At 36.7% G+C, this 17863-nt stretch overlaps 1 protein-coding gene across 1 annotated transcript; it reads left to right on the top strand.

Annotated features, from left to right (window-relative positions):
* The first annotated feature begins 5903 nt into the window (after positions 1 to 5903).
* Positions 5904 to 17382, top strand: LOC105048938 (uncharacterized). Its single transcript, XM_010928442.3, has 5 exons — positions 5904 to 6376; positions 9402 to 9452; positions 12397 to 12530; positions 16778 to 16878; positions 16968 to 17382. Exons 1-5 carry the CDS (start codon positions 5954 to 5956, stop codon positions 17144 to 17146), a joined length of 888 nt encoding a protein of 295 aa, XP_010926744.2. The 5' UTR covers positions 5904 to 5953; the 3' UTR covers positions 17147 to 17382.
* The last annotated feature ends 481 nt before the right edge of the window (positions 17383 to 17863 follow it).

Below are 17863 nucleotides of genomic sequence, written 5' to 3'. Positions count from 1 at the left end.
TCATCGAATGTGATCAATTTTGGAGCACTCTGCCGTCAAGAGTTACTCCAAAGAGATATGGGTATAAGTGTCCCTCCGACCTGAGATAACCACGGTGACTTGCAAGCAATCATTGTGCTTTGGTGCCGGACTATCCGAATTTCTAATTCAGGATCGAAAGATTTCTGGACACAGTGAAATACTTGTGAAATCGATGCATGAGTCAAGATAGGATTGACCACTCTAAGGGATTGGAGAGAATGCTTTGTATTTCAATTTAGTAAGACATTGGTTAGGACAATCTTTGTGAGGAGTCACAAGATTTATTAGGTTGAGATACATAATAAATATACTATTAAGAGTTGATAGTTTAAACTTTAAGTCATCTTGAGTATCAAGGATCAAAGGGATGAATTATACGGTAACCATATGCTAATAGATTTTAAGTGTTGCTTTGCATTCATTTAGCCTATTCGAATGTCGGGTACCATTACTAGATGGTTACTTTGATTGATATAAGAATCTGTTTCTATACTACCAACTTAGGTTCAAACCTATGGAGTCACACACATTAGAAGTTTCTCTCCGATCAATTGGCAGATCGACGATTGAGAATCATCCGAGGGTAAAATCGTCAATACAATTGATGATTAACCCTATGCAATAGTTGCAAAACATAATTCGCTAAATGTTAGTAAAATTTAAGAGGATTAGTCAGTAAATAGATTGTTAATTAGCTCAATTTGATTGAGTATTAAAATTTGGATTAAGTCTAATTGAATTGGATTCAATTAGATCGAACCTGATTAGGTTATGGAATGACCTAATCGCTAAGAAAGAATTAGCCTTGATTTGATCAGGACTCGGATTTAATCTTTTTCTAATTAGATTAGAATTTTGGATACCTAATTAGATTAGGTTAACTCTAAATTAATTGGATTTGGATGAAACCTAATTAAGAAGCAAATAACCCAAACCCTAGAGTCCAAATTAGTTGGACTTCCTCTCTTGCACCATATCATTTCTCTATGCCACTTCTCATCACACAAAATAAGTTTGTGCATGAGAAAAACTTTAGTAAGAGCCCCTTGTTGTCGCCCACCATGGATAAGGAAGAGTTGGTTTTAATTTGAATTCAAAAGGGTTTGAATTCAAAACCCTAATCCCTATCCTATTCAAACCACCTGCCAGCCACTTTATGATGGACTCCTTTTGTGCGACAAAAGGAGAGTGCTCCTGATATTTTTTTCATGCCCCACACCTCTTATTCAGCCCTTCTTAGGATGGGTTTGGGTGAGGATCAAATCTGGTAGAGTTTAAGTTCAAAATAATTTTGAATTCAAACTCAATTTGATCCCTATCCAACCTCTTCACCTTGTATTCGGCAACCATAAAAGATATGATCTTTTGTGTGCCAACTATTCTTAGATTTTCACCATGAGAGGACTGAAAAAGAGAGGAGCTGAACCTCTCTTAGGGATATGAGGTTTGGGGCGCACTTCTATCTCCTTGGTGTGAGCATTGGAGGAGATCCAACTCCTCTTTGGGTGAGAGATCTAGAATCATTTTAGGATTTCTAGATGAGAAAAAAATTAAAGAGAAGAGAATTTTTATCTGATTTTTCTCTACCATCCAGCAACCTCTGCTGATCCATCTTCGATATTGAAAGAATCCGAATTGATCGAAAAAGGAGATCAAATCAGGTCTACCATCAGAAGCTATTTACGTGAGCTAACACTCCTGTGGAAGGCTGATCGATTCGAGGACTTCGTGTGGATGATCTGTAGAGGTCGGATACTTTGTGCAGCTATGAACGATCAGCAGAGTCTCTGATCCATGAATTTCAGCTATAGTATTCATCTACTCGCGCTCAGGTATAGGGCTCGAAACCCTAGTAGCTGTAGATATGATATACTCCGTATGCTGATTTTTTCACATGCTTACTGATTTCAAATTCATATTTTTTATGCATTGTATATCATGTCATAGATTCTTCTATAGATATTTTAAGATCTGATCTTATACATGTATTTATAGATTAAAAGGTTTAAACTAGCTTATTCTACTGTAAAATTTTTGAAATGCATGCATGAAATCCTACACTTTTTTAATCATGATTTGATTCCTTTATTGTGAGTTTGGGTTTTGATTGACTGGAGGCAGATCGTTATGCATATTTCTATAGTTATGATGATGGGAGCTTCTATATCTTGCTGTTGTATGTCGATAATATGATGGTTGCAAAAAATAGAAAGAGTCGGATATCATATCTAAAAATTCAGTTGGTTGGAGAGTTTGCGATGAAGGACTTAGAAGCCGTGAACCAAATACTCAGGATGAAGATGCTATGAGAGAGAAAGGATAGAAAGGTTTGACTTTCACAAAAAGATATGTGGAGAAAGTTCTGCGATGCTTCAATATGCAAAATGCGAAGCCGATGTCTATTTTATTTTCTATTCAATTAAAACTGTCAGCTGAGCAATCACCCAGCACGCAAGTGGAAAAGACTGACATGGCCCGATATTCATCAACAGTAGGGAGCCTTATGTTTACCATGGTATGCACAAGATCAAACATTGCACAAGCAGTGAGAGTTGTGATCCAGTATATGGCAAATCCAGGTAGTAACCATTGGACAGCAGTAAAGTAGATCCTCCAGTATCTGAGGGAGATAACTGATCATTCACTCTATTATGGTTCATCGAGTTTGGAGTGCATTGGATATATTGATTCTGATTTTATAGGTGATCGGGATAAGAGGAGATCTATCACAGACTATGTGTTCTCCATAGGTGATGGTACTATAAACTAAAAATTTAAACTTCAGTTAGTGGTGACATTATCAATGACAGAGGCAGAATATATTACAGTGGCACATGTATGTAAAGAAGCTATTTGGCTCAAGAGGCTTCTTGAAGACTTCAAGATGAAGTAGGATGTGATGAGGCTGAATTGTGATAGTCAAAGCTCATTACACTTAGCAAAAAATCTGGCATTTCACTCTCAGATGAAACATATCGACATTCACTATCATTTTATGAGAGATGTGGTAGATGATGGTCTAGTCTCATTGTTGAAGATTCATACCGATACAAATCCAGCAGATGTATTGACAAAGCCGATCACTCGAGAGAAGTTCAATTGGAGCAAAGCTTCTCTCAATCTTGGAGTTACGTGAGGAGTGAAAGGTTGATAAGACCTTCGGGGATGACATTCTTTGGAGTTCGGCGCATGTCTTTAAGTGGGAGAATTGATAGGTTGAAGCCCATGTGAAAGAGGCCTGTAGCAGTAGAAGCTCGGCAGTAGCCAGGCACCGACCCAGGCTCAGCCAACCATGTGCGGGTGCATGCAGGAGCATGCACGGGCCGGCCCAGCAGAGTGCAGTCACGACGTACAGCGGCTTACCACGTTCTCACGATCCACGAAAGGGTGCGTGGATTAAATGCTCACTTCCCTAGCTTTTGACACGATCTATGGTGGATCGATGATTCTTCCTGGGCCTTTTCTCACGGATTACAGAGGGTTTCATGGACCAATGGCACGATCAGATGGCTATTCTCTCTCAATGATGATGATCCAATGGTTGAAGGATGTTTTTGATTGATTTTAGGCCTAATTCGGAGTGATTCTTTTGCACCGTTTGTGATCGTGCGATGGAGATCGAATGGCAGGGAAGGAAGACCAATTTTGTAATGAGATGGAGTTCGATCCAAATGCACTTTAGGCCTGGTTCCAAGATTTATTTAAGGGGCATAGGCAGAGGACCAAGAGCAGCAATGTTGATTTATGATTTGATCTGATCAAAATCCAATTTATTTTAAAAGATCGATGGGATCCAGATAGGATCCAAATTTGTTTGAGCTTTTAAATTATGATTTAAGATTTGTATAAACTATACTTTTAATATAAAAATATGTTTAAAATTATTTTTATATCATAATTTATTTTGAGAGCAATATTATTTATTATCTATTTTGTATAGTTAGTAAAAGTTGGCTATGTGATAATTAAGACATAGTTGACTATATTTGACACGAATTTAATCTGAATTTGAATTTTTTGGATCGGGATCAGGTTATACATGAATCCGACCTAACCTGAATGACTCGCTAGAGCAAAAATTTTGGCTGTGGATCCCATTCTATCCAATCTAATGTTCTATTGGGTTTGGTCTAAGTTCAACATTAAGATCCAATCAAGAAACCAGATTAGGTAATATTTAAATCAACCCAAAAATAGCCTATTTGAATAGAAATTATTTAAATCAAATTTAAATTTAAAATTGTTATCCATTTCAAATATAGATTGAATTTAGATTACTAAGTATGCAAATCAAACTGAAAACATACAAAGCTACCCACTACAAATAGTACTATATATTATATTAAATCAATTGGCATAATGCATGTGCAAATTTGTAGATAACTAAGATTTCAACTAAAAAAAAAAAAGGCTTACAAAAGAAATTATTATTGATTTTTTCGACGATGGGGATAGAAAAAAAGTAGGAGAAATTATAATATTTTGATTTTTTCTTCAAAAAAAAGTAAATAAAGGAGTCAGGGTGGAAAATGAAAATACAAAAATATAATGATAATCTTTCCCTATCTCTCTCAATACGTATAAGAAACATTGAAGCCATTTAGCTTTAAACTCCTAGAACTAGTTATGTGAAGCCAATCTCCAAAACTTTACCATTATGCATAGCTTGGGTCCATTATATGTGGTGCACAAAGGAATCATACATCTTTTTTTATATGTGTTTGTGCATGTCTGGTTGAAGGCCACAATGAGCCTTTATGTACTGAGGCCGACCTCAAAGCCTCCTTCAATTATATATTAGTAGAAGTAAAGTAGATAAGTTATCAAAACCCTCTTGAATTTATAAAATTATTTTTTAATAATTAATTTAATCTGGTTTGGTATCTATATTATTGATTATAATTTATGCCAAGTTGTTGGTCAAATCTTATATGAAATTATCAATCTTGTTTTTATTGCATAGTATGTTTATGATATAATTACGCAATCAATTAATTTATTTTGTTATGGTTTATGTTTAAATTTTGATCTTATAAGTTTGAAAAACAATGGATAAAAAAATCTCGAATGGAAACAATACAAATGTGGATCAAATTTAAGGTGTTAATCTCCTAATTTAACATAACTTGCTTGTTGCTCTGTGCATCCCAGCGTATATTTACATTTTCTCAAATAATATTATAAGTGTTCTTATATATCTTCATTTCATTCTTGACCATTATTTTTCATAGCAATAGAAAAAAGTGGCCATTTCAATTATAATTATTCTTAATCAAAATTATAAAGGGTTACATGATGCAATATATCATCCAAAATTTTGGGCACTTAAATTTTAAATTATATATGCTTACTTATATGCAATGTTGAATATTTGTCTTCTTGGCTATACATGCTTGTTAGAAGATGTAAGCAAGGAGTTTATCATTTTTTTCGCAACGAGGAATAGCAATCATTACAGTTATAATTACTCCTACTCAGATTCATCTAATGGAGGATAGCTAGAAAGGGTTGCATGGTGCAATAATACCAGCCAAAATTTTGTAAACTTAAATATCAGACTATATATGCTTAGTTGAATACTTATTTTCCTAACTAAAAGATCGTGCAACATAAATATCTTTCACTAATAATTGAATAGATTGTAGTTGATCAAAGTTGCAAATCAATAAATCTTGCTATGAAACAAACCAAAACATCAAATCAAATAAATTATATAAATATAAAGTTTCAATAAAATTGATAATTTTTTTTTATTTTTTTTGGTAAACCAGTCAACAACTCGTATGCTACGATAATCTTTAATAAAAATTAAAGAGCGAAAAATTGAAACATTTTTTGGAAAAGAACAAAAAAACAAAAAAAAAACTCAACAGTAGCGTGCTTCCTCTCTTTCTGCTACCCACCGAACGCAAACTACAAAGCTCCACGCAGTATGCTTCTCCGCCCTTCCACTCTCGGCTCCTCCGCCGAACCCCGACTACGTTCCTCCTCCTCCTCCTCTCCCAACCTCTCCTCGATTCCTCGAATCCCTAAAGCTCTTATCCCCATCTCCGCCTTGCCTAAAGGCTTCCCAACCCTCCCTCCGACCCGTCGCGCTCCCCCTTTTCGCCGCGCGCTATTACGCTGCTCCGCGAGGCGCATCGAGGATGCCGCGCCGGCGGGCTGTGGGACGGCGGAAGAGGTGCGAGAGGCCGACGCAAGGGTGGTGGAGGGGGACGCGGCGTGCCGCGACGGAGCGGGAGGGGCTGGGCTGAGCGTGGTGGTCGGAAACCCTAAGCTTCCGATGAGTCTGAGTATGTATCGAATGAGCTTGGGGGATCAGGCATTCTTCCTCTTGGCTATCGTCGCTTCGATGGTATAAATCGTTTTCCCATTTTAATTCATTTGTTTTTTTTCCCCTGATTATTGCCTCTTGATTTGTTGCAAGATGTCTAATCGCGTAATTTGATGGATTCTTCCCAAAAAAAATTATTCCCCATTTTTTAGGATGAAGGATTGGTACTGTATGAACCATTTCCTTTTGCTGTTGTTGTTCTTACCTACTTTTGCTGCAAAATATCATCTTTCGATACAATAATTGTAGAGTTAGATTTCATCTATATTTCTCCATGTTACTAGGATATGGATTTAATTTCTATGTAATTTCTTGTTCTTATCTGCAATCATTTCTTTTTCTTATTCGGATTTTATGAACATTGGATGGTTCCTTGTTGGCCTTCAATGCATGCTTGTTGAGAGATCTCTTTGATTCCTTCGTTTCCTTTTTTGTAAGATAATGTGTTTTGCAGAAATTAGATGCACAGATAGCTTAATTTTGCTAAAACTTTCAATTTTTTTTTCCAAAAAAAAAAATGTAGTCAACACGAGAGTTTTGTTTTATCCGAACATGTACAAGTTTATATCAGCCATATTTCCTATTTTTCTTTCATCTGATTCAGTCATAGCTTAGACTTCAAGGTTTGTGGCACTGAACCGGGCGGTATGGGATGTACAGTACCATATTGGTTCGGTACCGCTACGTGGTACAGGTGGCATATCAATACTCGGTACGCCAAATAGGAATCATACCAGCACGGTAACAGGTTGCTACCGGTGTAGGGCCCAATATCGAGATGGCGAATCCTGGTTTTTACGGTCTTATTGTGTGCTACTTACGTCATGGGTCTTTTTCTGTTTTTTTCCTTAATGTTACTATCTTCTGGGAAAATCAGGATTTCAGAATATCATAAATTTAATGTTATGTTTTATTATGTACTTTGAGCTTCCTTTTCCAGTTTGTTAAGTTGGAAATTTGGTGCTTTTAGTTAAATTCTCTTTTCTTAAATCTAATGACAAAATGGGTATAAAGGATCTAATTTATAAGTAGAATATTTGTGCTCCCCATGCTCCCTTTTCTGATTTTTGTCGTGGCATTGTAACGAAGTGGATTTTGCTTAACTAAGATAGACATGAAATGGTATATTTAACCATTTGTTGTTTAAATTTTATAATTATGCATATGATTCCCTTCAAATTTTCCTGCATTGTTATGTTGTTACTGAATAAGAGGTTCTAGTCCGGTAGTAATTTTTTCTCTTGCAAAATTTTGTTCAATTCATGAAATGTCTGAAATAAAAAGCCACGGGGACCATCATAGTAAGATTTTCATCTCATGGCTAATATGGAATTTACCTATTTTTCATAAGTTTCCTACTGTGACTAAGATTAATCTGTGTTACTTGGACACTCGCATCTATCCCCTAATATTCATATACGATATCTGTCCATATTATGAATTTCTAAGTTGTAGCTCACAAAGATTGGTGGAAAGTTGGATTCTTTCAACAAGAAGTTTGATCCTCCATTGTGGCATTAGAAGAGAGCATTTGTCCTTTTTAGAAATCAATATAGGATGTAAGGGTTGAAATAACTCCACAAATTGTTATTTTTCTTACATCCAAATTAATTGGGAAGTTTGGATGAGAAACAAGTATGCAATGACCTTAACAAACAAATCTTTTTAAAAATTTACTTTTAATACTAAACAAACCACATTTAAAGGTGTAAATATATATATTTTAGTTAAAACTATAATTTATTCTATGTATCCATATACCTTTGTTTCTTCTTATGGACAAGTTGGATGCTAGGATACAACTCCAATTCTGATTCTTGCCTAGGATATGGAAATTTGTTAGCGGTCTGTTAAGCAAAAATTGTCACGTATTTCTATTTTCAAGTATATCATTTATTATACTATATCCTGCTTAGGTTAGTTTTCTTGGACATGAAAAAAGGTGTGGCTAGAATGGAAGCTTGTTTCTTATCTTATTAAATGATTTTTGGGGAAGAAGACTGGCAACTTGTTTTTCTAGAAACAATAAAGTAGCTAGGAGGATGTTGATATGGAAAAAGAAGGTTGGGGGGGGGTGCCGCGGACGGTCCTAATGAACCTTTATTCACACTTTATGTGTTTTCTCACTTTTGGCATAGCAGGCCTCCCAGTTGGAGGCCTTTCTCTAAGCCACGTTCCTTGGCAAGCTGTTGTAAGTTTTCAATGATTAATACTTTGCTAAATTCATGATTTATTCGATAAATAAAAATTCGAAAAATTGATAAGACCAGAGGTGTGTGATGGTATCCGGTCTTTCTTCCAGTTGGGGACATAATGCTCTATTTTGATGGGCATAGACCAGGTAGGCTAGGAAGTAGAGCTAACCTAAGCAGGAAAAGATCTTTATTAGAGGGGATCGGTGAGGGAGTGGGAAGAAAAAATCAAGCCAATGCTTTCTTCCTTTTTGTTGAGCAAGCTCTGCTGCCCTTCAATGAGACTAGGGGCAGTGAGGGCAATCAGATACTGGCTGGTCCATGCTGAACTCTCGCACTGAGATACTGCTGACATGAAAAATTTAATTCCAAACTCAGTTGAGATCCAAAGGGAAGATTGCTTCTGTTCTCGCCTTTGTTGACAATGGTGGATGTAGAACCCTTCTGTTCTTACTATGGCCTATTATGGATAATGCTGCCAACCCTCTCTTCCTCTCCCAGTTTCAGTGCTTGTCATTGGCATACTAGTTTGTCTTGGACAAGCATTGGAACAAAACAGATGCCTTAGTGGCAGCATATGGTGGTGATGCAGGTGATGCAGGTGTTGGTAGCATTACTTCAATATTTCTATATTATTGTATTGTCGTATACCAATTTGTAATGTCATGTATTTTAGATGAGTAAGGTTCAATCAACATCCCTATTTTAGTTTGCCTGACCATCTTGCACAAATAGGCTATGAGCTTAAAAAGTCAATGGGTATAGCACTTAAACTTTTAGGTTTTTAATTGTCTTATCAAGTTTCTTTCTTATTGATTGAACTGATATTATCAGTTGGTCAATTTTTGATGCAGACTTCTATTGCATTTACCAGTTTAGTGATCGCAGCTATTCCGACACTATATGTAAGTTTTTTATTTTATTCTTCTATGTAATCTTATACATTAGATTTAAAAAAATGCTTGTCAGGAGATTAGGGGCATGCATATGATATTTACAGGGTTTCTTAGTCCTGGTAAATTTCCAAATAATAAAGATACTTGTGATGTGCAAGCTTTTTAGATTTTGTGATGATTCTTGCTCATTTGGCTTCAGTTAAACAAAGATATATTTTTGTGTATAGCATATGACTAATATCGGTTATTGTATTGCTTAAGATTGAGAATGTTAATTTGTGTCTATTAGTATGTTGGTGCTTTTAGATCCAAAATATGATCAATATAAAAGTTTTACTTCATAATGTTCTAGTCACTTGTTTTGTATCCTAGACTCGGAATCCTTCTTTGTTGAAGAAATATGTCAGAGTAATAGATACATCAAAAGATGTAAGTAGATTCCGGTGCTGAATTGGTGTATTCATGACAACTTAGCAATTAGCTTGTATAATAGGACGACAGAAAATTAAGTTGTACTCAACAAATTCAGTTAGAGACCAATCACTGTTTTTTACCTGAAGATCTTTAATGTGTTCTTACACACAAGTCTTGAGCTAGTGGTGATATTTAAAATTCTAGATGTTTATTATAATTATATTTTAACATTTTGAAGAGGGCAAATCTGACCCTTCGTGTGTTCTTTCCACTTCTGTTATCTCATCTTCCCGTTTCCACTTTGTGTTTCTTAGCTTCTAAATTTCGATACTTCTTGCTAGAGCTACCTTAAGTTTTAAGTGGAAGTTCATATGTCTTGCTTATTTAGTATTCTATTTGTTGTTCTATCCTGTCTTGCTAAAGTTTATGATCTTCATGATTTTGATGAGGGCCTTTGATTGGGTCTCACTGTTTTCCAAACAATTATTTGTTTTTAGCTTAAACCGTGCCTTAGTTCATGCTTGAATGGGATTGAACCAACCCTTACTGGAGCTCGAGTTCAAGAATGGCTCAGTTGAACTTAGCTGCTTGAATAGGCTCCTATTTCACTTAGCTAGAAAATAGAAGAAAACTACCAGGCCCAATCTTGAAGTTAATGTTTGATGTACATTTTAACTGAGGTTGATCAGGCATTGGATTTATCAAGCTTCATACCCCTCCTATAATTTGAGGTATAATAATCTAACTAGAGCTTGCAGCATATGCCTTCCTTGTGTGTCAATCTTGTTTTCCATGTGGATGAATACTTCTGCTTGTCATCATCTTAGCTTGCTTTTGAGCACTTTCTGTCGCTTGCATTATGTTGCCATTACTTCTGCTTGTCAGCAAACTAGTGCATTGTCATTTGCATGAGCACTTATTTGTGGTAGTTTGCTCTAAAGAATTTTCCTAGTTCAGCCTTCAGCCTTAACACCCAGGCCATCTTTTCTTCATAGCTCATGGTCAATATTTTGATACCTTCATTGCATCCCTATTTCCTTTAACTGGATCTACTATAGATTATATCATTGAGCCTTCATAGAATGGCAAACTAGAAATATTGTTTTTCTGGTAGCGGTCGTTGGGTGGCCGAATCTCCATTTTCATGTATAACATGATATGCCTTATCAATATGAAGGATAGACCAGTCTTTCTAACAGAGAACAGGTTCCTGTTTTTTGGCTAGTTTCCTTTAACTGGATCTACTATAGATCGTATCATTGAGCTGTCATAACATGGCAAACCAGAAATCTTGTTTCTCTATTAGTGGTCGTGGGGTGGTCCAATCATCATATTGATGTATAACATGATATGCCTTCTCAATATAAGGGATAGACCAGTCTTACAGATTACTAGTTTTTGGCTGGTCCAACAACATTCCAGAAGTAGTACCTTGCAAAAAGGGTAGTTACATTTCAATCTCAAGGTGCAAGCTGCAAAAATATTACTGCTATTGTTTTATAGTTCTTTGAAATTATCATGAGTTCACTAAGAGAACTCTATGCTTCAATTTATGTCCTCATATTCAACTGTACAATTAATCTATAAATTTGCGCTAGGGCTGAGCATGGGTTGGGTTCGATCGGTTGAGAGAAAAATTTCATCTAACCGAACCCAATCGGGTTGAAGAAAATTCAACCTGCCACCGACCGTTTATCATGTATAAACCATTTGAAACCAAAGTAAACGGTTTGTCATGGGTTCGGGCGGATTGTGTCGGTTTGAGTTTCAATCTTGACCCATTGTTGATTTTAAGTCCAATGTTGGCCCACTTAAGTCTATTTGCTTTTTTTTTTATCAATTTAATACAAAAAAATCTAAATCTTATAAGTTACAAATTTTGAACTTATTTTTGAACCTATATAAAATAAAACAGAAAAAAAAAGATTTACTCATCTGAAAGCAACGACATCTGAAAGCTTTCACTTTAGAATTGTCTCAAATTAATGTGCTTCCATCAACAATTCAACATTAATATTTTCACGAATTCAAATGGGTGACGAGGTGTTTTTTAGAATGAAGTATTGAAGCCTAAATGATGCCGTCCGAAAATAAAAGTGAGTTTGTGAAATACTACATCGGTTGTGTTCGGTTTCGTACGAATTAAAAATGTAGGAACCAAACCCGACCGTAAATAACTAATTTTTTACAAACCCCAACCCGATTCCATCAGATTTACGTCTTTCAACCAACCGAAACAGATGTTTGTTGGGTCGGATTGGGTGGGTTTGTTCGGGTTTCGGTTATTTGCTCAGCCCGAATTTGCACAATAGCCTAATATGTGTACTACCAATGGGTTTTAGACTCCAAAATTTTGGTACTTTAACATGAGTTTACACTGTTCAAACTCATACTTACTTTCCACGTATAACAACTATACAAAGCATGGACAGGTTCAAGTTTTAACTATACAACTGATATCTTAAACAAATAACATTCTTCTTACATTCTTCAAGATCATGTTCCATCCCAGTTATATATATCCTTTTTTCTTTTATAGGCAATGAAGAGAGCTGCAACATCTCTTGCAAGGTTGGCAGACACTGCTCGAGAGGAGCTTCCTGGTACCATGGCTGCGATCAGACTCTCAAGCATGGAGATCAGTGATCTTACTTTGGAATTGAGTGATTTGAGGTATGCGACTGTAGCTACACTCACAAACAAAATAAAAAAGGAAAAGAAAAGAAAAGAGTTTAATTGCACATGCCGAATATATATTACTAAAAGGAAATATGAATTTCTTCAATTTAACATCCCATTATTTTTTTTCACTAAATGCATCCTCCATATTTTTAGTATTCTTTGATGAATTAAGCTCTGTCCTTTGATTCTATAGAGAAAGAACAAAGAAGTTTTTCATTGCGTGCTCCATCCCTGTCATCATGCAACAAGATGGGGAGAGTAATGATCTGTATCATGAGGAAACTGCATAACTTGCAGAATTTTACTCCAGAATTTCAACTACTGCTTAAATGATATTATCATAAACAAATTCGAATATAATTTTTGGAGTTTATCATAATGATCTGCCCACAATATATCATTTCTAGGCTTCTAGGATTATGCATCCTCCTTTATATGTATCTGTGTTAATCATAAAAAGGAGAAGTTGATACCAAAGTGTAGGAAGAAGTGGCTAGAACTGTTCTGGAATCAAGTTTAATTTAAAGAAATCTAGTCTGCTAATAAAGTGCTTGAAATTGAGGCAAGGACTGGATTTATTAATATGATGTTAGTTAGAAGAACAATTTATTTTAAGACCAAAGGCTCAGTCACCTGAAGGATGAGCGGATTTGGGTGCGGGTAGAGGTGCTGGGAAATGGATCTATCAAAAGAACTTTTAGGGAGCACTTAGGAAGTTAGTGTGGCAGCAACTTTCCTGGGAGTTTCTAAAGTGGTTATGCACCATAGGTAGATGAAATGCTCCTACCAGGACCTATGGAAGCACTTTCTCTTTGTTGCTATATAGGAATTGTTTATGTATGTTGACCCATTTTATTTTGAATCGAGAGTAAAGGAAGAATTATTCACCATTATTCAGGAAGTTTGTGCTTACTATTGTAGTTGTAGAGTACCATGAATTTGTCACATAATGTATGAGAGCGGTGTCTTGTCAATGTTGAATGCTCTTTCCCTCGGGCATTATGATGGATTTATTGGTTTACTGTTAAATTTATTATAGGAATTATTCATATCTGTGCTGATGGATATTATATCATCTTTTTTCTCATTTTTGTCGGGAGAAGGTGGGTTTCTTCCTTCTGCAGTTGTGTAAAGTTGTGAAGCCAAGGATTCACTTTCAAGGAGGTTGGGGGGAGGGCGATTAATAGATTATGATATTTGAGGAATATGGAATATTAAAATTCTATAACTGTATGTGGCTTAATAATTGGATCAAGCTCAAGATAAATTTAATCTAAAGCTTCTTTTTTCTTTTAGGCTCAAACATGATGGAGATTGCATGAAGAAGAAGGAGATTTAGTAATAAACACCTGTGCATCTTTAGAAGTCTCGATATCTAATATCACTAAGTTATAGGTATAATGTTTACTTTTGGATTGGGTTAAGAGGCCCAATAGTGTTGGACAAGGGCAATGGTGCCAAGGCAGTAGCGGTGGGGCTTTTTGACACTGTTGGTTGTCAGTGCCAACTTCCTCACTACCTTGCTAGTGAGCTGCTTCCTGGGGGCTTTGGTGTCGGTGGACTTGCAAGTGGTCTACTACATACAAGCCATTGGAGGCGGACAAGAGTGCTCCATCTTATCAGAAAAAAAGGGATAGAGACCTTTTGAATCTCAAACTTCTAAGCACGGTAGGTGGGGTGGTTAGTGGACCATGTGGGTGACATGCTGCCCATCGGATTCGGGCAGGATGGACCGTGCTAAGTTCTAACTTTTAAGTTTTAAACACGACCAACAAGTAGGATTTTGTCTTTTTGATTTAAACTGTAAATAATTAAATAGGTATCTTCCTGACCGGATCTAGCCCATATAATAAACGGATTAAATAGGTTAGAAGATTAGAAACTGAATTTGACTCATTTAATAAACAGATTAAACGGGTGGATCCGTTTATGATCTGAACCCGTTTAGTTCAAACCCAAACCTGCTCAAGGTGGGTCGAATGTGGGTTGAGTTGACGGGTCAGGTCGCATTTTGCCAGCTCTACATTGGGCCTTGATTATAGTATGAGGGTCAGGCTTGTTTAGTGATGGGCCCACTCAGAGTGAATGGAGTAAATCATTTCCATATTAGTTAAATGTTGGATGGAGTAAATGAAGCGTGAGCTAGTAGGAGCTGGTTTTACCAAATTTTCAAAAGGGGCAACTTCTGCATCTGACCTCCCTAGCTCCACCATTGGTTATGTTTCTATTACCAGAATTTGTAGGCATCTAAGGGGATGGGAACCTCAAACCTAGCAAAGAAAAAGCAAAGAGGATGGTATGCACGTTCCATCTCCCTGACTAACTTCCTAAGCTATGAGGCTGCCACACCATAGGATGCTAGGATGCCACAGTCACGTCACTTTATTCTTTTACAAGAAGAAAGCAGCTCACTGCCTAGATATCTGAATGCATCTACAGAGAGAGAATAAGTGGACAGAAGATATTCAGTCTGCTTTTTTCTCAAGTCCATTGGATCCCTCATGTATCTCACTGCCTACAATTAATGCAAGAGAAGTGATGGAATATGTGGTTGAGTGGGATCTGTTAAAAAGGTAAGTGAATGGCAAGTTATAGGCTTTCACATAGATCTCTATGCAAACTCTTGGAAACGATTGAGACTTCACAAAACTTGTCCCACCTTTGTAAAGCTAGATGTCATCCAAAATGTGTTCATTGAAAAAAGAGAAAAAGAAAAAAAAATGAGGCTCTTCTCCGAGACCCAAATAATGGTGTATCATGTTATTTTTCATGCCTTCTTGAGTTCTATATCTTCTTTTGAGATTTCTTATACTGAGATTTCAGCAAATAACAATCTTCCCTACTCACTGGTCAAGCTTCCTAGTACATGCATATTTTGCTCACTTAGGACTTGCAAAATGGCTTAACAGAAGACAGCCCACCAATAACCCATCTTTGTAAGGGTTATAACTTATAACGGTTACTCTTGTATCAAGTTAATTAAATTTTCATGTCTTAGGATTAAAGACTACGTCATATCAGCTTTTATAGCAGTCAACCGTGTGATTCCACATCTGCTTCTCCTAAAACCTGGATGTTCACCATATATTCCATAGTTATGCCATTATGGCATTATTGTGTGGATCAGCACAATATTTCTGCTTCCTTTTTAGTCTGGTGGTTGATTGCTAACCATGCTGCATTGTACTATTACTGCCCAAAGGGCACATTGCCATGAGATGGCAAATAATCTCCATCTAACTGAACCTGTACGTCATTGAAGCACTGGATGAATAAAACTGGTGATTGCCACATAAGCACCAATCTGAGCCTAGGACTCTACAGTAGCTTTTTTTTTTTTCCTCTTGCAAGATATTTTACATGGATCCCCCTGCATTGCTGCATCAAACACTTAAACTTCCTGAACGGTGACCATATTTTGATGTTGCATGGGACATGGCTTCTCATATTTGATAATGTGAGCCAATTGTTGGGTGTCAATAAATATACAAGCAGAATCCACTCTGCTCTGCACGTCACTCAGGGGTGTGAAGCCAGTGAACAGACAGAATATGCCTTGAAAAAGAAACCTTAATATATGAACCTTAACTGACAACTGCTGAAGCCCCCTTTTTTTATTTTGATGGGATATATCATCTCACAAAATTATGTGGAGATTATCCTCTGCCTAGAAACTTTGAAACTAAAAAGAAAGCCTGTGGACTCATTGTGTAACATCACTGTCAAGGGTGCCCTGATGGGAGTGAATTAGATGAATTAGAAATTACAAATGCAAATAATGACTGCCCTTCCAGACTAAGAGAGGAGTCAGTTTTGTAACCCTCCAATTTGATGGTTGTGCCATTGAACATAGAATCCTGCACTCTGAGTTCAGATCACTGAATTAGGATGCTCGTGTATGTTCAAGTTTACTTACCGCTTTTGATTTTTTCTGCATCTGACTAATCCTTTTTCTGTTGCCGCCCACTTTCAGAGACATGCACAACTTAGATTAGCAATAATTCTGCTTCTTAGTGTAGGTTTATGAGCTATCTGTTGAAGTAGTTCAAGGTTAAAATCTTAAAATCAACAATAATGTAATCTGGTTTAAGATCATTCATCAATTTCATGTTCTTAATGAAATGGAACTAGTTCAGTCACATTTCTTCCCATTGAGTACTGAACTGATTTGCAAATTATACATTTTAGATCTGGCTTCAAAGAGTGAATCTTATACTAGTGTTATCTCCACAACACAGCCAAGAAATAGCTGATGGTGTGAGCAAATCGGCACAAGCTGTGCAGGCTGCAGAAGCTGGAATCCGACAGATTGGTTCCTTAGCTCGGCAACAGACCATGTGTATGTTGCCACTGAGATTTTGTCCTTCAGATACTAAAACGGTTTTTTTCTCTTGAGTAAAGTAATTTTACGCTGATGTTTCCATACAGCAATGATACAGGAACGAGCAAACTTGCCCAATATTTCTCTGCAACCTGTGGTAGCAGGTGCTGCAAGAAAAACTTCTCATGTTGTTGGCCAGGCTAAGAAGACTTTCATGAATATTATTTCTCGTGGTAATGAGTGTAGCTCCAAGGGTGAAGACATGTCCAGCAAAGTGGAGTTTTGATCAAGCAAAGATGACTCTAGAAGCAAGAGTTCTTCTGTTTTTAATGTTATACTGCTAAAGTTAGCAGCAGTTAATCGGACATCATCTTTGTCCAAAAGGATGGTGCTGGTCTTAGTTCATCTACATTTTCATTAAGACTTGGAACAATTCAGGTATGATCGTACATTATTGTAGATCTTCGATTTGTTTAGGAAAATGTTGTCAATAATATTACGGCCATCTAGTTGATATCTTTCTATGTGCTTGTTCATTCTCTCTTAGTTTTGCAGCACTGTAACAACTATAAATTTGCTGGCTGTTCAAGCCCACACTTATTGCAATAATTTCACAATGTCATATTCTTTATCATATCTAATCTGTGATAGAGATACAATATATGTCATATGTGCACTTGAACCTGCTGGTTGTATGGGGCTAGCCAACCACACCCATACCGAACGTGGCACATCCCAATGACCACTCTCTAGTACCATAGTGATGGTCCACATTAGCCACGCTTCAAGCTCCATTGCCTGCATGAAGCCAGAGAAGCTCTGGCATTCTTGTTGCTAGACTCATTATTGCCTCACGTCTTCGTCTCAACTCTTTTCGACAGCTTGAATTGCATTTCCCTCCCCCCCAACAGCTTTTAGGGTTGTGATGTAGCTTCGGCCGGTAGTTGAACTCCCATTGTCTTCTTGAACCTTCCCTAAAGAGAGATGGCATCAACCTAAGCAA

Source organism: Elaeis guineensis, chromosome 7 (genome assembly GCF_000442705.2).
Source record: "Elaeis guineensis isolate ETL-2024a chromosome 7, EG11, whole genome shotgun sequence".
NCBI lineage: Eukaryota > Viridiplantae > Streptophyta > Magnoliopsida > Arecales > Arecaceae > Elaeis > Elaeis guineensis.
This window is presented reverse-complemented; position numbering and strand designations above follow the sequence as displayed.